Here is a 20,582-nt window from a genome sequence, read left to right as displayed (position 1 = left end):
GGATGCGCTCCTTTCCAATTCGGGGCCTCGATCCGCAGATCGGAAAGGACCGCATCTTGGTCGTTACATGTGACCCATCTGTCGTGTCCTGAGAACGAGATACAGGGCTCCTATCGGGTTCGTCGACACGTCGGGCGGCCTTGCTGGATTAGTTTTACCTTTGACAAAATATCTTGTGCATCGGGATTCCGGTGATGCTTTGAGTAATCTCAGAGTTGAGGTTTTCCAATAAGGAGTCCGACGAGATCGCGAGTGTCGTGATCGAGGATTTCTATGCGGCTTGTGGTAATTTGTGATGGACTAGTTGGAGCACCCTTGCAGGGTTAAATCTTTTCGGAAAGCCGTGCTCACGGTTATGTGGCAACGTGGAAACTTTGTTTAACACTGGTTCTAGATAACTTGAAGTTAACTTAATTAAAATATGCCAACTGAGTGCGTAACCGTTACTGTCTCTTTCGTGAGTTCCTTCTCCGATCGAGGACACGGTGGGGTTATGTCTGACGTAGGTAGGTGTTCAGGATCATTCATTTGATCATCAGTAGTTACGTTCGTTATGCGTAGTTCTTCCCCCCTCTTATTCTTATACTCGTAAGTTTAGCCACCAAATATATATGCTTAGCCGCTGCTGCAACCTCACCACTTAAGCTTACCTTACCCATTAAGCTTTGCTAGTCTTGATACCTTTGGAAATGAGATTGCTGAGTCCCCTGGGGCTCATAGATTACTACAACACCAGTTGCAGGTACATGTAAAGGTTACTTGACGCGAGCGCGTTGATTGTTCATTTGGAGTTGCTTCTTCTTCCTCTTCTTCATCGATCTAGGATGGGTTCCAGGCCGGCAGCCTGGGATAGCAAGGATGGACGTCGTTCTTCTTTTCTCGTTTGTTTCCATCCGTAGTCGGACCCTGCTCTTCTTCATGATGATTATGTATTGCATTGTTGTGACTCTGATGTAGCTTGTGGCGAGTGTAAGCCAATTCTATTTATATATCTCATCTTTTCAGTACATGTACTTGTAACGATATCCATTCTTGCGAAACGACGAGATGCGCTTCTATCCCTGGCGAGGCCCTCGTGCCAAATTGAGGATAGGATCGCATCTTGGGCGTGACAAGGAGGGAGCCCACAATCCCCCTAGGCGCGGCGAGGGGGGTGGCCGCGCCTAGCAGGCTTGTGGCCACCTGCTGGTGCCCCTCTGGTACTTCTTTGGACCAGTATTTTTTATAAATCCCAAAAAAAATCATCGTTGATTTTCACGGCTTTTGGAGTTGCGCAGAATCGACATCTCAAACTTGCTCCTTTTTCAGGCCAGAATTCCAGCTGCCGGCATTCTCCCTCTTCATGTAAACCTTGCAAAATAAGAGAGAAAAGGCATAAGTATTGTACCTTGAAGTGTAATAACAGCCCAAAAAGCGATAAATATCAACATGAAAGCATGATGCAAAATGAAGGTATCACAACCCAGTAGACCTTCAGGGTCTTGTAACCCAGATTTTGTATTTTGCTTGGATATTCTGTACCAAGTAAGTGTCTACCAGCTAACAACAATCCTGGGGCTGGTAAACACAAAGACCAGTTTTCTGGAAATTATTTTCGGAAAAACACGTCACTACAGCTACTGTTGGGGTTTTATAGTAGGGGTAGGGCCACCAACATGCATTCCGGGGCCCACCTAAGGCACCACATGGACATCAATGTCCTCAAAGCTACCGGTGCAGTCTCGGTCTCACTCGGCCAAAAAAGTTCTCGCTCGGTTGCCCAAAGTCACTCACAGTACCTTCGGTCAGTTGGATGTGCACCGACACTCGGCCTACAGCAAGGTGTGGATGAAGAAGGGACTGCAACGGCCACCGACTTAAACTACCATAGGAAGCGTAGTGAAGACCAACATTACGAGTAACGCCAGAGTTAGAGCTTCTTTTACTACTAACTTCCATAGTTATTAGCATTAACTCACCCTTTCAATGGCGCTCAGTCAGTAGTGGCGCACTCTATATAAGCCGCACCCGAGCTCCTGGACAAGGGTTGAGCATTCTATAATCTCACACCCCCATAAGCAAACACTAGCCTCCGGGCTCGTGACGTAGGGTCGTTACCACTCCCGAGTGGGCCCAAACTCATACATTCGAGTGCAATCACTATGCCGTAGCTAGGCTTCGCCCTCGTTCGTACCCCTGGTACTATTGTCAGGGTCATTCCCGCGACAGCGGTGGCGTGTCAATGGTTGAGTACCCCGGTTGCTCTTGTAGTGCTAGAGATGATGTTGCTGCATTCAACACCTATGTATCTTGCCTTGAATGTGTGCATGTGTTGTGGTGGTGTGTGTCTGTATTGGGATGTTGATGATGGTTGCTTTATATATAAAGCAAAGCGAAAGCCTTTTTCGATAGTAGTAAGAGCATCTACAAACAGACCCCTCAAACCCTTCTCAAATGCCCGGGGAGGCCACTCGGTCACCAAAATTCAACCGAGACGGGCCTCTCAAACGCCCGGGCTGACCGACACCCTCCATTTCCAGCGCAAATATGGGTCGGATATGGGCACGCCCGGGCACGCCCACCTGGCCCACACTGGTCCGCATCGACCCCACATATATTCGTCCTCATCCGTTGGTCGGACCTAACCCTAGCCACTTCACTCCACTCCCCTCCACTCCCATCCGCCACCCAAGCTCACCTTCGGCGATCTCCGACCTTCTCCGGCATGGCTCCAGTGGATTCGACTCCGACTAGTCCCGATACATCGACTCGGGGTCGTCCCATGCGGAGTGGAGGAGACAATGGCACTTCACATTGCACTCTGCCACTCCTGCGAGGACAACGCCCGACCGACGGCAGGATCTGTCCGCTGCGACTCCATAGCGTCCGCTCAAAGGGCACTCAGTTCCTGTGGGCGAGATCATCCATGTCCCAGCGGGCGAATCCATCGATCGGAACCGCAGACTTCGAGTCCCACCGGGAACGGGCTGCCCGCCGTGAGAAGGAGAGGATAAGGATCGCCGAGGCATGTCCCGCGGAGGAAATGACGGAGGCGGAGGCGGCCGATGTGGCGGAGCGGGTGGCCGCACAGGAGGAAGCCATCTACGCCCGCATTTTGAAGAAATGGCAGCGGCGGAACACGCGCGCCCTCGCACGCGAGCAAAATCGGGTTGTCCGTGAAATGGCTGGATTGCCATCGAAGGAGGAGAAGGAGGTGAGCGGAGGTGAGGACAGCTCCGGCGACGAGTAGATTCGGTTCGATGCATACTGCATCTTCGACCGGTACTTCTACGATAAGGACGGCAAGGGCGACGGGAAGGATAAGGGGAGTCGTGTATGATCTTTACCATAGCCAAACATGCCAAATTTTAGTAGTCCGATGGCATGTTTGGTAGTGATGAGGTAGCCGAACGACGTGTGAGCGTCGACGTAATAGTTGCATGAGTTGTATGGATTTAAAATATAAAATTTAACATGTCCAAATATAAACTACATTATTTAAGACGTGATTGGTCAGTATCCACGGATGCAGAACTTTGAGGGGTTGGATTTGAGGATCGGTGTAGATGCTTTAAAGTTGGTGTAAGAGCAAGTACAATAAAGCTGAGTCAGCTAGATATAAGGAATAAACTAATATACTTTTATTTAGTTAGAGGAAAGAGAAGATGAGAGAGAAGGTAAACGGACTCTTAGCTAAGAGCTAGCTCTAGCACGTGCTCCTAGGCATTTTGTGAGGATGAAAGATGGATCATATAATAAAAGAAGTAGTACATCTTTGCAATGAACTATTGTATATGTTAGCTATAAGATGGACTATAGATGATATGATAATGACTTATAGCAACAGCTGGCTATACTATTGTCTAGTTGTGGTGGAAAGGGGGCACGGGCACCCAGCCACCCACCATCGATCGTGGACATTGCTCCTTTTTAAACGAGCCGCAAGCCACCGCGACCAGCCCGAGTCTTCATCGTCTCTCGACTCCCCCCTCCTTCAGCAGCCAGCACTTGACGACGAGACGAGACCTAGGGGAGCCGCGAGACAGGCGGTCCGAAGCGAGAACAAACCCGCGCCCACCACGAGGTGCGTGCTCCTGCTGGTGCCCCGTGCCGTGATCCTACCGGGTTCTTCGTGGGGCCGGGTTACTGTTGTGGTGTGGTGTACGATTCGCCGGGTTTGGAATTCCGGGACGGCGAATGCGGGATCTGGCGGCTCCGATCCACTTTGTGCTGCCCTCCCGTTTCATTGTCTCGTTTTGACCCGGTTACCTTCTGGCTCCGATTTGGTTCCTCGCCTTCCGCCCAACACGTTAGAAATTAGTGGTGAATCCAAGGTGGTCAATTAGTGAGCGCGCCAGAGAGGAGACCACAATTGGAGCGAGAATTTGCTTATATGTTGCCATTTTTCTCCCCTTATAATGGGTCTGTTTGGGACTGATTCAATTCATCAAAATCAGCTTCACTTCGTCAAATTCACTTTGAAGCAGTTTCATACAGAAGTTATAGCATTATTAAGATAATGTTTGGCTTCCATCTAGCTCCAGCTTTAAAAATAAAAAATCTGATGGAAACAATCTATTTGATTGGTTAAAGGGAAATAAACGAAAGGGTATCCACTTACTGGTGGCAGTGGTGGGTAATTTCCCCCCAACTCTAGCTTTTAGAGTTTTTTGGAGCACCCTCTCGCAAGCTTCATAAAAACTTTGAAGTTCTATTCTAGATTCTAGTTTTTTTGCGGAGCGATATATCGTGGAGTTACCCCGTTTGGCTTGTCTTTTCTGGAGCAGAGTTGAATTTTAAGGAGCAGAGCAGTCCCAAACAGACCCAAAATAGGAGAAGCGACTTCACTTCTCATTCAAAATATCTCGTGCCCCCCCCCCCCCCCCCCCCAAAAAAAAAAACCATCAGAATCATTATTGTGTACCACGTATCATATAATGATGTCCGAAAATTATTGTGTAAGATAAGACACAGCAGCGCCACATTTCAACCGTAAGATGGTTATCTTTTTGTGTCTTCCAGACTTCCAGTAAGATTCTTGCATTAGGAGCGGATTTTGTTAGTGATTCTGGCTTCTTTCTGCTGCAGGTTCTGCCTTTTGAGGCCAACCAAACCTGGCCAACTGCCATGGACCTGGTGGGATCACTGTTGATAAACATGACCCGCTGGGTTGACCCTTCTGGGATTGAATTCTTCGGGTGGCTCATCACAGTCGGTTCCTTTGGCCTGGCCGCGCTCATCTACGGTCTCCTCAGGTTGCAGAGGGAGGCGTCGCTCTACTGGCTCAAGGCGGCCACCAGGGAGAAGAAGGCTGCGTCCAAGGCGCTACGGTGCCCCTGCTCAAGCCATACCTGGACTGTGGACTGCTTCCGTGTTGGCCAACCTTCGACGTGCTGTGTGTGCCTGTCGTTGCTGGGCTCGCCTCAGGGTGTAGGCTCGAGGGCCCCTGATGCTGATGTTGTTTGCCGGTGCTCTGTGTGTGGAGTGGCGGCTCATTGGTACTGCTTACAGGGCGCTGACAAGGACTGTAAGTGTGTCACGCAGGCTGGTGCTTCCACTTTGCTGCATCACTGGTCGGAGAGGTGGGTGGAGATGGACGATAGCACGGAGATATCAACCTTCTGTTATTACTGCGATGAGCCCTGTGGTGTGCCATTCCTTGGCGTCTCTCCTATATGGCGCTGTCTTTGGTGCCAGAGGCAGATCCATGTCGATTGTCATGCAAAGCTGTTGAAGGAGACGGGGAACACTTGTGATCTTGGCCTGCTCAGTAGACTTATTGTTCCACCTCTATCGGTGAAACAAGTTGGTCAAGGTCCGGCAACCGGTGGAGTGTTCAACTCAATCAAAGAAGGGTTTGTCACTTCTTCAGTTAGGGGTCGGATTAGAAGGCCCCGCAGCAAGAAACGCATGAAGAATCAGTCTGGTGTTAAGACAATTCCGATTTCCGCAGACAGTTCAATTCTCGACTCTGTTCTTGAAGGATTTGCTAGACTGCAGAACCTGAATGGAAAGTATACTCTGGCAAACCCCAAGTTATCTGGAAACACTCTCAAGCAAACACGTGGATCTGACATTACTAACGGAGAGGAAAAGAAGTATGAGCTTGTAAATTTGCCACAAGATTCGAGGCCGCTGCTTGTTTTCATCAACGGCAAGAGTGGGGGCCGTAATGGGCCTTCTCTTAGAAGAAGACTGAACATGCTGCTGAATCCCATACAGGTATTGTGACCTTGTTCTTTCAGTCCCAAATGGACTACACCTTATATTTTGCAATGGAGGGAGTAACAGATTTGATGCCCTAATCTTGATCTGACAGTTGAATTCTTATTTCAGATATTCGAGCTAAGCGCTTCTCAGGGTCCTGAAGTTGGATTGCAACTATTCCAAAATGTAAAACACTTCAGAATTCTTGTTTGCGGTGGGGATGGAACTGTGGCATGGGTTCTTGATGCCATAGAGAAACAGAACTATGAATCCCCTCCCCCTGTTGCCATTCTTCCGCTAGGAACAGGAAATGACCTATCACGTGTTACCCGCTGGGGTGGAGGTTTGTCTTCTGTTGAAGGACAAGGGGGAATATGTGCACTTTTAAATGGCATTGATCACGCAGCAGTTACGGTTCTTGATCGCTGGAATGTAGCCATCAAAGAGACGAATGGGGCACAAGGTCAATGCACCAAGCAAGTAAAATTTATGACTAATTATCTAGGTAGACTATCCTTCAACTTCCACCATCTTAGTCAACATTTGATGTATTACGTATCTCACTCATCTAGAAGTTGCTTAATTGATTTAGTTTCTATTGACTTGTAGGTATAGGATGTGATGCCAAGGTTGCATATGATTTCCACACAACTAGGGAGGAAAGGCCAGATAAATTTAGCAGTCAGGTAGGGATATTCCCTTTTCCCCCTTTTGCAGCTTACATCTATGTTACTGCAGAATTTATCCCCCCATTTGGCACACGTGAACTTACCATATTCCCACATAAGAACAGTTTCTTCTGAAATTCCTGAATAATTTATCCATTTCAGACAATGATAAACATTTGATATGCTATGCTCCAGTACTCTTTAGCTCAGAGAAAGTGTTAATGGTATTATTTCCATGGTGCAGTTTGTGAACAAGCTGATATATGCTAGAGAAGGCGCTAAGGATATGATGGATAGGTCATGTTCCGATTTACCATGGCATGTTAGCCTTGAAGTTGATGGAAAGAACATTGAAATTCCAGAGGCAACTTTCTCTATATCTTTTATGTATCTTCACCTTCTGATTTATCTTTGGCGGATCTTCTTATCTGCTGTGCTTATCAGGATGCAGAAGGTGTGATCATTCTGAATATAGCTAGCTACATGGGTGGTGTTGATCTTTGGCAAAATGACAATAATCATGACGATGATTTCAGTTCACAATCAATGCATGACAAAATACTTGAGGTGGTCTGTATATCTGGGACATGGCATCTCGGCAAACTGCAGGTAAACATACTCTGTATATCGAACACGATGTTAACTTATTCTCTATTTCGATTTTCCAGAACATCTCTTGTTATCGCCTTTTAAAGGTAACGTTAGCGTTAACTCATATACAATTGTTTTCTTGTGGTTGATAGGTAGGACTATCGAGAGCACATCGGCTAGCCCAAGGAAGAGTTATAAGATTTCACCTGCACAGTTCATTCCCTGTTCAGGTTGATGGTGAACCATGGATCCAGCCACCTGGGTGCCTTGAGATATCTCACCGTGGACAGGTACTTTACCTCATTATGTGCACTAGATATGTGTGATAGAATTCACATATATACATATCCTTTTTTCTACATGAGGTTTAATCTAACTGTAGTTTGTGAAATAATGTGAGCTTTCCTATAGACTTGTACAAACTGTGGGTTGTGAATTCAATTAGTGTATTTCTGAATTAAAATTGGGTGGTGGAATCTTAAATTAAGTCATCTTATGTCCATCAGTCAAACATGATAATAAAACACAGGCCACACAGCTGGCTGACAAACTTCATAACTATTTCAACACACTTCATCTGGCATTCCGACAGAAGTTCATTACATAACAAGTGCAAACACATAGTGTAATCGTTTCTGACACTGCCTTGCTGCTGTGCAGATGTTCATGTTGAGGAGGCCATCTGAAGAGCCCACTGGGCATGCTGCGGCAGTCATGAGTGACGTCCTTGTGAATGCAGAGTGCAATGGTGTTATTGACGCTGCTCAGAAGAGATTGCTCCTCCACGAGATAGCACTCCGTTTATCCTCCTGACAGTCCATACTGCCCTCTCCCCTCAGAAATCTAACACTGTTGATACCAAACCCTTTTGTGTTGAGAAGTCCCTTTTGCACAGATGAAAAGGCATGTGGTAGATGTTGATGTATACAACGAGGGAATGGAAGGTTTCCCACGCTTATGGTTGACTGTACCTTTTTCTGAATTTGGATAGGTTGGTTGCTTCTTTGTTGGCTGGGGTGCCAGTTGAAGTGGCTATCAAGGTGAGAAAGAATCCCAGAGAATTTTGTAGAGACCTTAGGGCACCCTAATTGCATGTACTGCTTTTGTAAGTGTCTTCAACAACAAGGCATAGCTTTGCAGCTAGCGTCTAAAATTTTGTGTTGTTGTATTGAAGAAGCTCATGGTGGTATTCCTGCTGATTATGTTCTTGATGTATGTTTGCAATCCATATTCGTGCTTAAAATTTGTGTCCATTTTACTGAAAGGGTAGATGAATGCCCGTGGTGAATACAGGAAAATTGTGTGCCTTTTACTGAAAACTGGACGAATGTGCGTGTGTTGCAACAGAATGAAAATAAAACAAAGTGATCAAATAATTGTTCTAACCAAGAATTGTGTGTTCAACATCATGGCATGTGGTCTTCATTCATATAGCCACAAATTGATTCTCACGCAATCATGGTTTCTCCTAGATGCCGTCACCTAAAGCGACATCTTTCTCTTCATTCATTCCCCTCGATTTTCATTCTTGACACCCTCTTCGTAAAATGATTCTTTTGATCTCCTGTTTTGAAGATGAGTCGGTTGAAAGAAAACTTAAGTTAAGTGCCTCTCAGAACTAAGTAAACATGAACTATGGTGTTGATTGTTTTTGAGATAGCTAAGCACTCATTCCAAGTGGTAACATTTGAACTTCACGTCGTCCTAGGTAAGTAATACTTCTTCAACGTATCTATATTTTTTTTTGTTCCATGCTATAATAGTATCATTTTAGGATGTTTTTAGGATGTTTATATACCAATTCATATTATTTTTTAGCACTAACCTATTAATCCAGTGCCTAGTGTGAGTTGTTATTTTCTGCATGTTTTTTGGCTTTTCAGGTTTACAGTACCAAAGGGAGTCGAATTGTCACGAAACTGGTTTACAGTACCAAACGGAGTCCAATTGTCACGAATTTATTTTACGGTTTTTTCTGGACCAAAGAAGACCTGGAAGTTTCAGGAGGATACCAGACGCTGCACGAGAGAGGGAGCACATAACAGGGCGCGTCCAGGGTGGTCGTGCCCAGATGTGTGGTGTCGTGTAATGTCCAAGATGCGGTCTTATCCTTATTTTGGCTCGAGGCCTCGATAAGGATAGAAGCGCATCTCGTCGTTTCGCAAGAATGGATATCGTTACAAGTACATGTAAAGAGGAGATGAGTATATGGAATTGGCTTACACTCGCGGCAAGCTAAATCATGATCATCTCAAATACAAACATTCATTGGAATCATCATACATGAAAGCAGGGTTCGACTACAAACGAAATGAAACGATAAAAGCAGCATCCATCCTTGCTATCCCAGGCTGCTAGCCTGGAACCCATTCTATGATCGATGATGAAGAAGAAGAAGAACTCCAAATCAAACAAGCATCGCTCTCATGTCAAAGCATCACATTACATATTCATGCAACTTTGTTGTAGTAATATGTGAGCCACAGTGTAACGCCTAAGATGCGATCCTATCCTTATTTTGGCACGAGGGCCTCGACAGGGATAGAAGCGCATCTCGTCGTTTCATAAGAATGGATATCGTTACAAGTACATGTACTGAAGAGAAGAGTATATAGAATTGGCTTACACTCGCCACAAGTTACATCAGAGTCACATCATTACAATACATAAAATATCACGAAGAAGAGCAGGGTCCGACTATGGACGAAAACAAACGAGAAAAGAAAACGACGTCCATCCTTGCTATCCCAGGCTGCCGGCTTGGAACCCATCCTAGATCGATGAAGAAGAAGAAGAAGCAACTCCAAATGAACAATCATCGCGCTCACGTCTTAATAGCACTTTACCTGAACCTGCAACTGGTGTTGTAGTAATCTGTGAGCCACAGGAGACTCAGCAATCTCATTTCCAAAGGTATCAAGACTAGCAAAGCTTAATAGGTGAGCTATGGTTAAGAGGTGAGGTTGCAACAGCGACTAAGCATATGTGAGGTGGCTAACTTACGAGTACAAGAATAAGAGGGGGATGTTCTACGCATAACAGACGTGAACTACTGATGATCAAATGAATGATCCTGAACACCTACTTACGTCAGACATAACCCCACCGTGTCCTCGATCGGAGAAGGAACTCACGAAAGAGGCAGTCACGGTTACGCACTCAGTTGGCACATTTTAATTAATTAACTTCAAGTTATCTAGAACCAGTGTTAAACAAAGCTTCCATGTTGCCACATAACCGCGGGCACGGCTTTCCGAAAGATTTAACCCTGCAGGGATGCTCCAACTAGTCCATCACAAACTACCACACGCTGCGACGAAATGACCTCGATCAGGGAAACCCATGATCTCCTCGGATCCCTATTAGAAAACCTCAACCTTAAGTTTAGCTCAAAGCATCCTCGGAATCCCTCACACGAGACGTTCGATAAAGGTAAAACAAGTCCAGCAAGGCCGCCCAACGTGTCGACGATCCCGATAGGAGCCGTGTATCTCGTTCTCAGGACATGACGGATGAGCAATACGTACGGTGGCCGGATAGAAATCCCCCAAGTTGCCCCGGGTGGCCCCGCAAGTGGCTCTGTTTTGGACCAGCGCCATCAGCACTGGCCCTCCCTGTATTATGTAGAATTACTCCTCGGGTTCATGACGCCCTATGCTTTTTAGTATTAAGAGTATTATTATGTTGGGCGAATGTAGTACCAATGTTGGGCCTTGCCAGACGAGCTTTATCCTACAACAAGAATCTAGGGGGTCCCCATAACAACCCCAAGCATGTTAGGAGCGCTCATTATGGAACATAACACCGGTAAGCGAAAACTAAGGCGGCAAAGGTGGAACAAAACACCAGGCTAGAAAGGCCGAGCCTTCCACCTTTTACCACGTATATAGGTGCATTAAATTATTTAGCAATAATATGGTGATATGACAAGGAACCCATGTTATTACATGGAAGCAATTGCATCTGCAACTAGCAACGTTAACACATGGTTAAGCAAGTGGTAACATAGACAAACAGTGGTTTGCTAGGTTGTGAACAGGTTGAAGGTTTTCATGGCAATGTTGGGAGGCTGATATTTAACAGGCGGTAGGCTGCGAGACATAAAGATAGAAACGGTAAAACTAGCATGGCAATGATAGTAATGGTGTATGGGGAAATGGTCATCTTGCCTAAGATCCCGCTTGGAAGAAGAATGACTCCGTGAAGCAGTCGAACCGATGTAGTCGAACGGGTCCTTACTTTCCGACACGCTTGCGGAACTCTATCGAGATGAAGGAAACCGGAAACAAGCATCAACACAGATCTTCATCACGCGATGCACAATACAATGATGCATGAGCGGTTACATTTATGCACGGTATGGCATGGCAATTCACAACAATCAAACACTACACATTAAGTGAAGTGCAAATGCAACGAGTTGCATATTGACGAAACTCCACAGACGAATTATTCATTTCTATCCTGATTAGGTACACGACAATATTAAATTGTGGTTAAACATGGCAAGAGGTGAAGCGCAATTCAAATACCTATCTAGGCATTTTAAATGAGGTCGGAAACGACATATATCATCTCCGAGATGACCCCACACGTTAATTTATAATTCTGTCCAGATCTGAAATAACATATTATAATATTTGTTAAACATAAAAATAAATAGGTTCTCGTGATTCTATGCATCGTTTCAATCAATTTACACATAGAGAACATCTTCAACGGAGCTACGGAACAAAAGATACGAACACCGCAAGATATGATGGCATGAATGTAATATGTGTGCAACGACAGTCACAAGCATTTCAAAACATACAACCAACAAGATAATATGAAACTACACGAGATTCTAAGCAAGTTTCATATAGGACACGATCAAAATGGAGCAACGGTTTAACAACTACGAGCTAAACAAGAAGTAGACATAATCTACCAAAATCAGCCACATAGCATTTTCTACACCCTCGAACAACTAGCTACACAAATCCAAAATGCTCAAACAAGGCATGATAAAGTAGAGGGCAAGATGCACTACCACATACTACTAATAACATTTAGCATGGAAGCTTGGATCACTAGGAAAAGAACTCACAAAATGGCATCTCACACACAGTTTCAGACTTAGTGAAAATATCAGTTTATGACAGAGCAGTTTTCGATCTCAAGGCATATTAACAGCAGCAGAACTATATTATACAGATCTCCAAATGACATGAAAACTCACAGCATGCTAGAGAATCTTAAGGGCTACAACTAAATCCATTGCACCAACCTCAAAAGAGCTACAGATCACCAGATAAACTCATGACAAGTCAGCAACAAAATATAACAGATTTCAGACAGAAATATTCCAACATCTCGAAATCAGCACTATTTTCTAGCATGTTGAGCGCAAGCAAACAACACCTAAACATGGATTTCTACTGCAACCAAAATTACCAAAGGCTAGCCTACACACCCAAGGGCATATCTCTAATTGACAACTCATACATATAATGCACGGAATAAATCCCACAAAATAAATAAAAGGGCAACATGGCAAAATATTACGCGCACTAACTTGCTCAAAAGACAAAACTAAATGCACATTTAAATTCTATGGATTTTTCTACGTCGAAAACATATATAACATGAGGGGTTGCAAAATAAAAATATCGCCACACGTATATGTGATAATATGTCCTATACGTGATATAACAAACTAGCTGCGGAACCTACATGCAAAAAAAAAATGCAAACAACTACCCTAAAATGCATGGAAAAATGTCCCTAAAAATGTGAGCATTTCATCTATGGGGTTTGAGCAATCCGGACACACACGAAAATAAATATGGGATAATCCCCTATTAGGACAGCATACAAAACTAGGCATTCGGCGAGTCAAACCACTCCAAACATGCATGCAAGTTGCAAAATATGAATCTACGTGGAAAATTACACAAGTTGCATATCTAAATCATCGCGATCCGACGCACGGTTTGAAATCTACGCTCGTTTGAAAATCTAGCATTTTCTAAAAAATGAAATAAATCGCAGGGATAAATCTATATTCTAAACGGGCCGAAACCGCAGGCGCACAACAGCTATGAGACGCCCAGGGCGACATGTAATGGGGCTTGGGAGGGGTGGCTCACCTAGCTCTTGGGCCGGCCTGGGAGAGGAGGCGGCCTAGAGGAGGCCGACGTGGCGCTGGCCTAGGGAAGCTGCTGGTCCACGCGAGGCTGCGCGAGGCGAGCGAGGCTGGGCCGGTCGGGGAACGGGTCGAGGGCGCGCGACGGGAGGCCAGCCCACTCGATGGCGCTGGCAGGCGCGGTCAACGCGGGGGCAGGCGCGGTCGAGGCGGTTGAGCGGGGAGGCTCCTTCTCGTCCCGCCCGAGGCACATGAGCGCCGGCGCGTTGCAGATCTGGTGAGGGCGGGCCCGGGCTGGTCACGGGGAAGGCTCTCGGACCAGATTTGACCCGGATCCGGCCGGCGACAGCGCAGGAGGGGGACCCCAGTGGGACGGAGACAAGGGGCTACGGTCGGGCGACGCGGCACGTGATTCGACGATGGGGAGCTCCTCCCCTCGGCTGCGCTCGGGAGCGGGGCGGCGGCGGGATGCCAGGGAAGCAGGGGCGCGGTCAGGCTCTGGCGGGCTCCAGATGGGCTCGATGGGCCCGGCGGCTGAGGAGGAGGCTGCGGTGGGGAGGAGAGAGGAGGCTAGGGTTTGGTGGGCGCGGATTTTGAGGAAGAGAGAGAGAGAGGCAAAAATGGAAGGGGAGAGCTGTTTAAATAGGGAAGGGGGCTAGGTTTAGTAGTTTTTCGCCCCAGTTTCAACCGCGCGATCTAAATCGGACGGTTTCGAATGGGGGAAAAGCTAAGTGGCTGTGTAGAGTAGGCTAGCCGGGGACGAGAGGGAAAACGACACCCGGCAACGCGATCTTTAAACACCGAATAACGTCTGACGATAGTCCGAATACAGTGTCGCTACGGTCGACCGTTCGGGTACCAGATGGACTCCGATTGCGACAAAATTGGCAGCGGCCTACCTATATCTAAATAAGACCGCACGCCAAGTTCTGACTCAATCAGAGAATATTTTGAACACACTTTTAAAAACAAGATTTTGACGATGCCGCATGCGCGTGCGTGTGTGGTTGGGCTCAAAACGGGCAACGACAAACACGGAGAGAACCGACAACTAATAACGGATGCAATTTTCGAAAACTGGCGGCAACGGGATGCCGGCGCAGTGCAGATGATGCGATGATGATGCAACTAATACAAATAAACACATGCCAACAACGGGAAAGAGGGGAAATTTCTGGAGCGTCGGTCTCGGGCTGTCAGAACTCTCCTACACTACAAGAGGATCTCGACCCGAGATCCATGAATGAAAGGGGAAGAGGAAGAGAAAGAGCAAGAGGCAAAACTTAGTTGCTCCTTTGACAAATGAGTGAAACCAAATATCCTTGAAGGTTGCAAAGAGATGAGGAATGATATGAGAAACAAACAAGGATTCATACAAAATTTTGGCAGCACTTCCGTAGGAAAAGGGGACAAAAAATTCGATAAGATGAGAAGAACTTGACAAGATTCACAACAAACTAACTAAATTGAATAAACCATGAGAGAACATGATCTTGATGGAACAAGATGATTGACCCAAAGAGCAACATCACAAAGCCTCCGTTAGAAAGAATAGAAACTAGATCTTGGCAAAAAAAGAACAAGGAAGAAAATGAAAACTACTACCCCAAGAATCTTGAAGAACATATTGAGACAAAGAGTTGATATCATGAGCCACTTCGGAAGAAGAATTCAGATCACTATGAACAAGAATAATAATTATCTTATGCCTATCCTTCATCAAGTTTAATTGATGACAAGCAACGAATTTAGCGTACCACTTATTCTTCTCGAAATGATTGAGGAGATATATGAGCACAAACTGAAGAAATCTTCAACGAAGCACTGGTAAGAATTGCAAATGAATGAGAACACCAAGAATGAATGGAGATACATGAGAATGAAGAGACCATGATCCACCTGAGTGAAAACTTGAAAAAGGCACCAAAATAATTGAGAGACGAACGAAGAGACAACAACTGAGAAGAATTTGAGAATGAAAGCTGAAAGCTGAGAACGAAGAAATCTTTTGAAATGATGGCCTTCGGAGGATCAAGAAATGAAGACAACATTGAAATGCACCAGATAGATATGGATGGAATACTCATGATTGACAACAATTAAGAAGATAACACAAAGGTGATATGACAATCTTCACAAGAATGGACAAGATTTAAGAGAAACACTCCTTTGGTCTTCCAAGCTGAAAAAGATGAGAAGAACGCCAACAAGAATAACTGAGATACTACGGAATAATGAAGAATGAAAGGTTGAGCCAAATAAGAGAATTAATTCAAATTGATCTTGAAGAAGGAATATGACTGATGGAATCCATACTTATATCACACCTGAAAATATTAAGAGATCTCCGGAAAAGATTACAAGAGCCGGAAAAGATCCTAGAAAGAACCTGTGGGTTATGGGCCCACTAATGGAAACCACCGTTCAAACAACTGATTAGAAAAGAGAGATTGCACCGATATAAAGAAAACTAGATGAGGTGAGCACCTTGAAATAATTGAAAGAATTGAAAACAAGAACTTCTGAGATATCTTCAACACTCCGGATAGAATGGAGAGACGAAAAACAGGAAAGACTTGATAAGAATTTTCAACATGGGAAAGAATTGAAGAATGAAAAGGATATGATGACACAAACAACTGAATTGAATTCACCGGAAAAGATGACAAGAATGAATAAATATGAACACAAAGCTCCTGATGATCTTCACAATGAATCACCGAATAGGACACGGAAGAAAAGATAGCGGAAGAAACTTGGATGAAAATTGAATCACTGAGGAAAAGGGTGGGAGGGCAGGAAAAACAAAGACAACTTGGGACAGATGAGACAACTCCGGAAGGAAAAGAGAGATTGATCTTGCAAAATACTGACGAAGATTGAATAACTTGAAGAAAAGTGCACCGGTTGAAAAAGAATTGACATGACGACTTCGGTTGACAAGAAATTGAAAAGACAAGTTGATTTGAGGAACATAATTTGCATTCCCACAGAATACGAGAACACCTCTAGGAAAGATATGAAATCACCACTTGACATCGAAGCAACTCGAATTGCCATACTCCAACAAAACAAAGGATGAGGCTTGCAAATTAGCCAGAACAAACTCAGGAGAGAGATTCCGCTCGATATTTTCGTGGACAAGATCGCACGGGCTTGATCCTTACAGTAGCCATCCTGTGCAAGGCAGTGCACACGACATATGAAGCATCGCCGAGTAGTAGCAAGCTACAAGGACTCTTTAAGACACAACGAGAACTGGTGTAAGTCGACCGTGAACAAACGAATCCACTGGATGTCGAACCCCAACCTAACATCATGCATTTGTTGGAAGATTGTTGTATAAGTAACTACTTGAATTCCCACCTAAGAACTGTCACACCCAAGATGCGACCCTATCCTCAATTTGGCATGGGGGCCTCGTCAGGGATAGAAGCGCATCTCGTCGTGTCACAAGAATGGATATCGTTAGAAGTACATGTACTGAAAAGAAGAGATATATAATAGAATTGTCTTACACTCGCCACAAGCTACATCAGAGTCACATCAGTACATTACATAATCATCAAGAGTAAGAGCAGGGTTCGACTACGTACGAAAAGAAACGACAAAAGAAGAACGACGTCCATCCTTGCTATCCTAGGCTGCTGGCCTAGAACCCATCCTAGATCGATGAAGAAGAAGAAGAAGAAGAAGAAGAAGAAGCAACTCCAAATGAACAATCAACGCGCTCGCGTCAAGTAACCTTTACCTGTACCTGCAACTGGTGTTGTAGTAATCTGTGAGCCATAGGGGACTCGGCAATCTCATTTCCAAAGGTATCAAGACTAGCAAAGCTTATTAGGTGAGGTATGGTTAAGTGGGGAGGTTGCAGCAGCGGCTAAGCATATATATATGGTGGCTAACTTACGAGTACAAGAAATAAGAGGGGGAAGATCTACGCATAATGGACGTGAACTACTGATGATCAAATGAATGATCCTGAACACCTAGCTACATCAGACATAACCCCACCGTGTCCTCGATCAGAGAAGGAACTCACGAAAGAGACAGTCACGGTTACGCACACAGTTGGCATATTTTAATTAATTAACTTCAAGTTATCTAGAACCAGTGTTAAACAAAGTTTCCACGTTGCCACATAACCGCGGGCACGACTTTCCGAAAAGATTAAACCCTGCAGGGGTGCTCCAACTAGTCCATCACAAATTACCACAAGCCGCATAGAAATCCTCAATCACGAAGCTCGCGATCTCGTGGATTCCCTAGTGGAAAACCTCAACTCTGAGATTACCGAAAGCATCACCGGAATCCCGATGCACAAGATATCTCGTCAAAGGTAAAACTAATCCAGCAAGGCCGCCTGGCGTGTCGACGATCCCGATAGGAGCCGCGTATCTTGTTCTTAGGACACGACGGATAAGCTACGCGTACGAGTGCGAAACCTCGAGTTTCCTCGCGGTGGCCCCGCACAGTGCTCTGTTTTGGACCAGCACCATCAGCACTGGCCCTCCCCGTATTATGTGAAATGACTCCTCGGGTTCATGACGCCCTATGCTTTCAGTATTAACAAAATTATTATGTTGGGCAAATGTAGTACCAATGTTGGGCCTTTCCAGACCAGCTTTAATCTAAAACGAATTATCAAGGGGGTCCCCATAACAACCCCGATCGTGTTAGGAGCGCTCGTTTATGGAACATAACACCGGTAGCCGAAACTAAGGGGGCAAAGGTGGAACAAAACACCAGGCTAGAAAGGCCGAGGCTTCCACCTTTTACCAAGTATATAGGTGCATTAAATTAAATAGCATTAATATGGTGATATGACAAGGAACCCATGTTATCACATGGAAGCAACTACACCTGCAACTAGCAACGCTAACACAAGGTTAAGCGAGCGGTAACATAGCCAATCAGTGGTTTGCTAGGTCGAACAGGTTGAAGGTAATCATGGCATTGTTGAGAGGCTGATATTTAACATGTGGTAGGCAACGAGACATAAACAATAGAAGCGATAAAACTAGCATGGCAATGATAGTAATGGTATCTAGGGAAATGGTCATCTTGCCTGAGATCCCGCTTGGAAGAAGAATAACTCCGAGAAGCAGTCGAACCGATGTAGTCGAACGGGTCCTCACAATCCGACACGCTTGCGGAACTCTATCGAGACGGAGCAAACCAGAAACAAACATCAACACAGATATTCACCACACGTTGCACAACACGATGCATAACCTACTATGATGCATGAACAGATCAATGATGCAAGTGATGGCATGGCAATTCACCTCACACAATCTCTACACATTAAGTGAAGCTCGATATGCAACGGGTTGCATATCGACGAAACTCCACATTTAATTATTTAATTCACTCCCGTTAATTTACACGACAATATTAAATTGTTGTTAACATGGCAAGGGTGAAGCGATGATTCTACCTGTCATACTAGTCGGTTAACATGTGAAACATAGAACGGAGCTACGACACAAGAACATGCAACACAAGATTATATGCCATGAATGCGGCATGAATGCAAGTTCATCAACATCACGACGAGAAGGGAAAGAAGCATATGTCGCCACGGTGAGCGAGAGGGAACCATGGCGGCAAAACGGAAACGATGCCATGGCAACGTTCCTATCCCGATACTTGACGAGCAATCGTGCCAACTTATAGGAAGTGTGTGTGCGGTAACGCTAAATAAGGAATGGGGTGATCCCGGTTACCGGGTTCCCATTTGTCGGGCACAACATAGAGGGACAACGTGCAACATATACAGGCGCCAACAAACGGGTGCATCTCATACATCACATTCGTTCGGTTCATGACACAGTCGATCGGTATACCTTCGACGCGTGCATATCGGAGCGGATCGGTTCGTAGCGGACGTCGTGGAAGTAGAGGAAGTCATGGTACTTGTCGACGGTATTCGTTCTCTCGGCGTCGGTTCACGGTTCTCCGGCATCGGTGCACAGTATCCACGTCGGTAGTCGAACACGGGTCTTCGGCGACGTCGATGAAGTAATCGTACTCGACGAACTTGTCGATTCCACGGTGTCGGGGATGGTGCGCGCGGTGACGGCAAGTGACAGCACAAGCTAGCAACATCTTCTAGCATGCAAGCAACCTACATCTACTAGCAACTAGCACTAGCATCAAGCAGGAAAAAGCAAGAGCAGCAACAACATCTACGCAACAGCATCTACGCAACAGCAAGCATGCCAAGCAGCAAGAGCAAGCTAGCAGCAGCATCCTACATAGCAACGCTAGCAACAGCAGCTAGCTACAGCCAGCAGATACGACATGCATCTAGCAAAACGGCAAGCACAACAAGTAGCATCGGGAGGGCAACGACCGGCAACAGCAACACGCTACGACACAACATGGCGATAGGCAGCGGCTAACAGCAAGCGCAGGCAAGCAGCTACCAGCAGCAAGGCGAGCACGCAAAGCAACGGCAACACAAAGCTACACCACACATCCGGCAACTACCTCCGGCAGCAGTAGAACGCAGTAGACCAGCAGCACCACTTGACAGCAACAGCAAACGGCAACTACAGGGCCAGCCGGCGGTGGGGCGAGCACCGGCGGGGGAGGAGGTGACGGCGGGGCACGCGGGGAGGCGACCACCGGAGACCTGCAAGCGGCGGCGCGGCCTTGGAGAGGGCGAGGTCGAGGGGGCCTGGTGCGGCGAGGTCGAGGGGGCCTGGGGCGGCAACCGGAGGCGAGCACGGCGGCTGCCGGGGAGGAGGAGAGGCGGCTAGGTGGGCGCGGCGCTCCGGCGAGCTCGCGAGGGCGAGGCGAGGCCATGGCGAGGTCGGGCACCGGCGCAAGGAGTTGGTCGGGAGCACGACATGGCCATGGCGCGGCCATGCGGAGCTGCTGGCCGGTGTTGGGGAGGTGCCACGGCGGCGCGGCGAGGCTGAGAGCGCGGCGGCGGCATGGCGGGGCGACGAGGCGGCGCGGCTCGGGAGGAGGACGGCGCTGGGACGGGGATGACGATGAGG

The 20,582-nt window shown here is 46.3% G+C and overlaps 1 protein-coding gene across 3 annotated transcripts; it reads left to right on the top strand.

Moving 5' to 3' along the window:
• Positions 1 to 3,881: 3,881 nt before the first annotated feature.
• Positions 3,882 to 8,647, top strand: LOC123397507 (diacylglycerol kinase 2). 3 transcript variants are annotated; one of them, XM_045092036.1, is made up of 8 exons: positions 3,882 to 4,063; positions 5,068 to 6,201; positions 6,316 to 6,691; positions 6,796 to 6,872; positions 7,099 to 7,218; positions 7,299 to 7,463; positions 7,598 to 7,735; positions 8,106 to 8,647. In XM_045092036.1, exons 2-8 carry the CDS (start codon positions 5,107 to 5,109, stop codon positions 8,256 to 8,258), a joined length of 2,124 nt encoding a protein of 707 aa, XP_044947971.1. In that variant the 5' UTR covers positions 3,882 to 4,063; positions 5,068 to 5,106; the 3' UTR covers positions 8,259 to 8,647. The 3 variants fall into 3 exon arrangements, with proteins under 3 accessions (XP_044947971.1, XP_044947973.1, XP_044947972.1); XM_045092037.1 differs by lacking the exon at positions 3,882 to 4,063 and adding an exon at positions 4,884 to 4,971; XM_045092038.1 differs by lacking the exon at positions 6,796 to 6,872 and having other exon boundaries at positions 6,316 to 6,622; positions 7,088 to 7,218.
• The last annotated feature ends 11,935 nt before the right edge of the window (positions 8,648 to 20,582 follow it).

Source organism: Hordeum vulgare, chromosome 5H (assembly GCF_904849725.1).
Source record: "Hordeum vulgare subsp. vulgare chromosome 5H, MorexV3_pseudomolecules_assembly, whole genome shotgun sequence".
NCBI classification, from domain to species: Eukaryota; Viridiplantae; Streptophyta; class Magnoliopsida; order Poales; family Poaceae; genus Hordeum; species Hordeum vulgare.
Note: the sequence above shows the minus strand (reverse complement) of the source record. Positions and strands in the feature narration are given on the sequence as shown.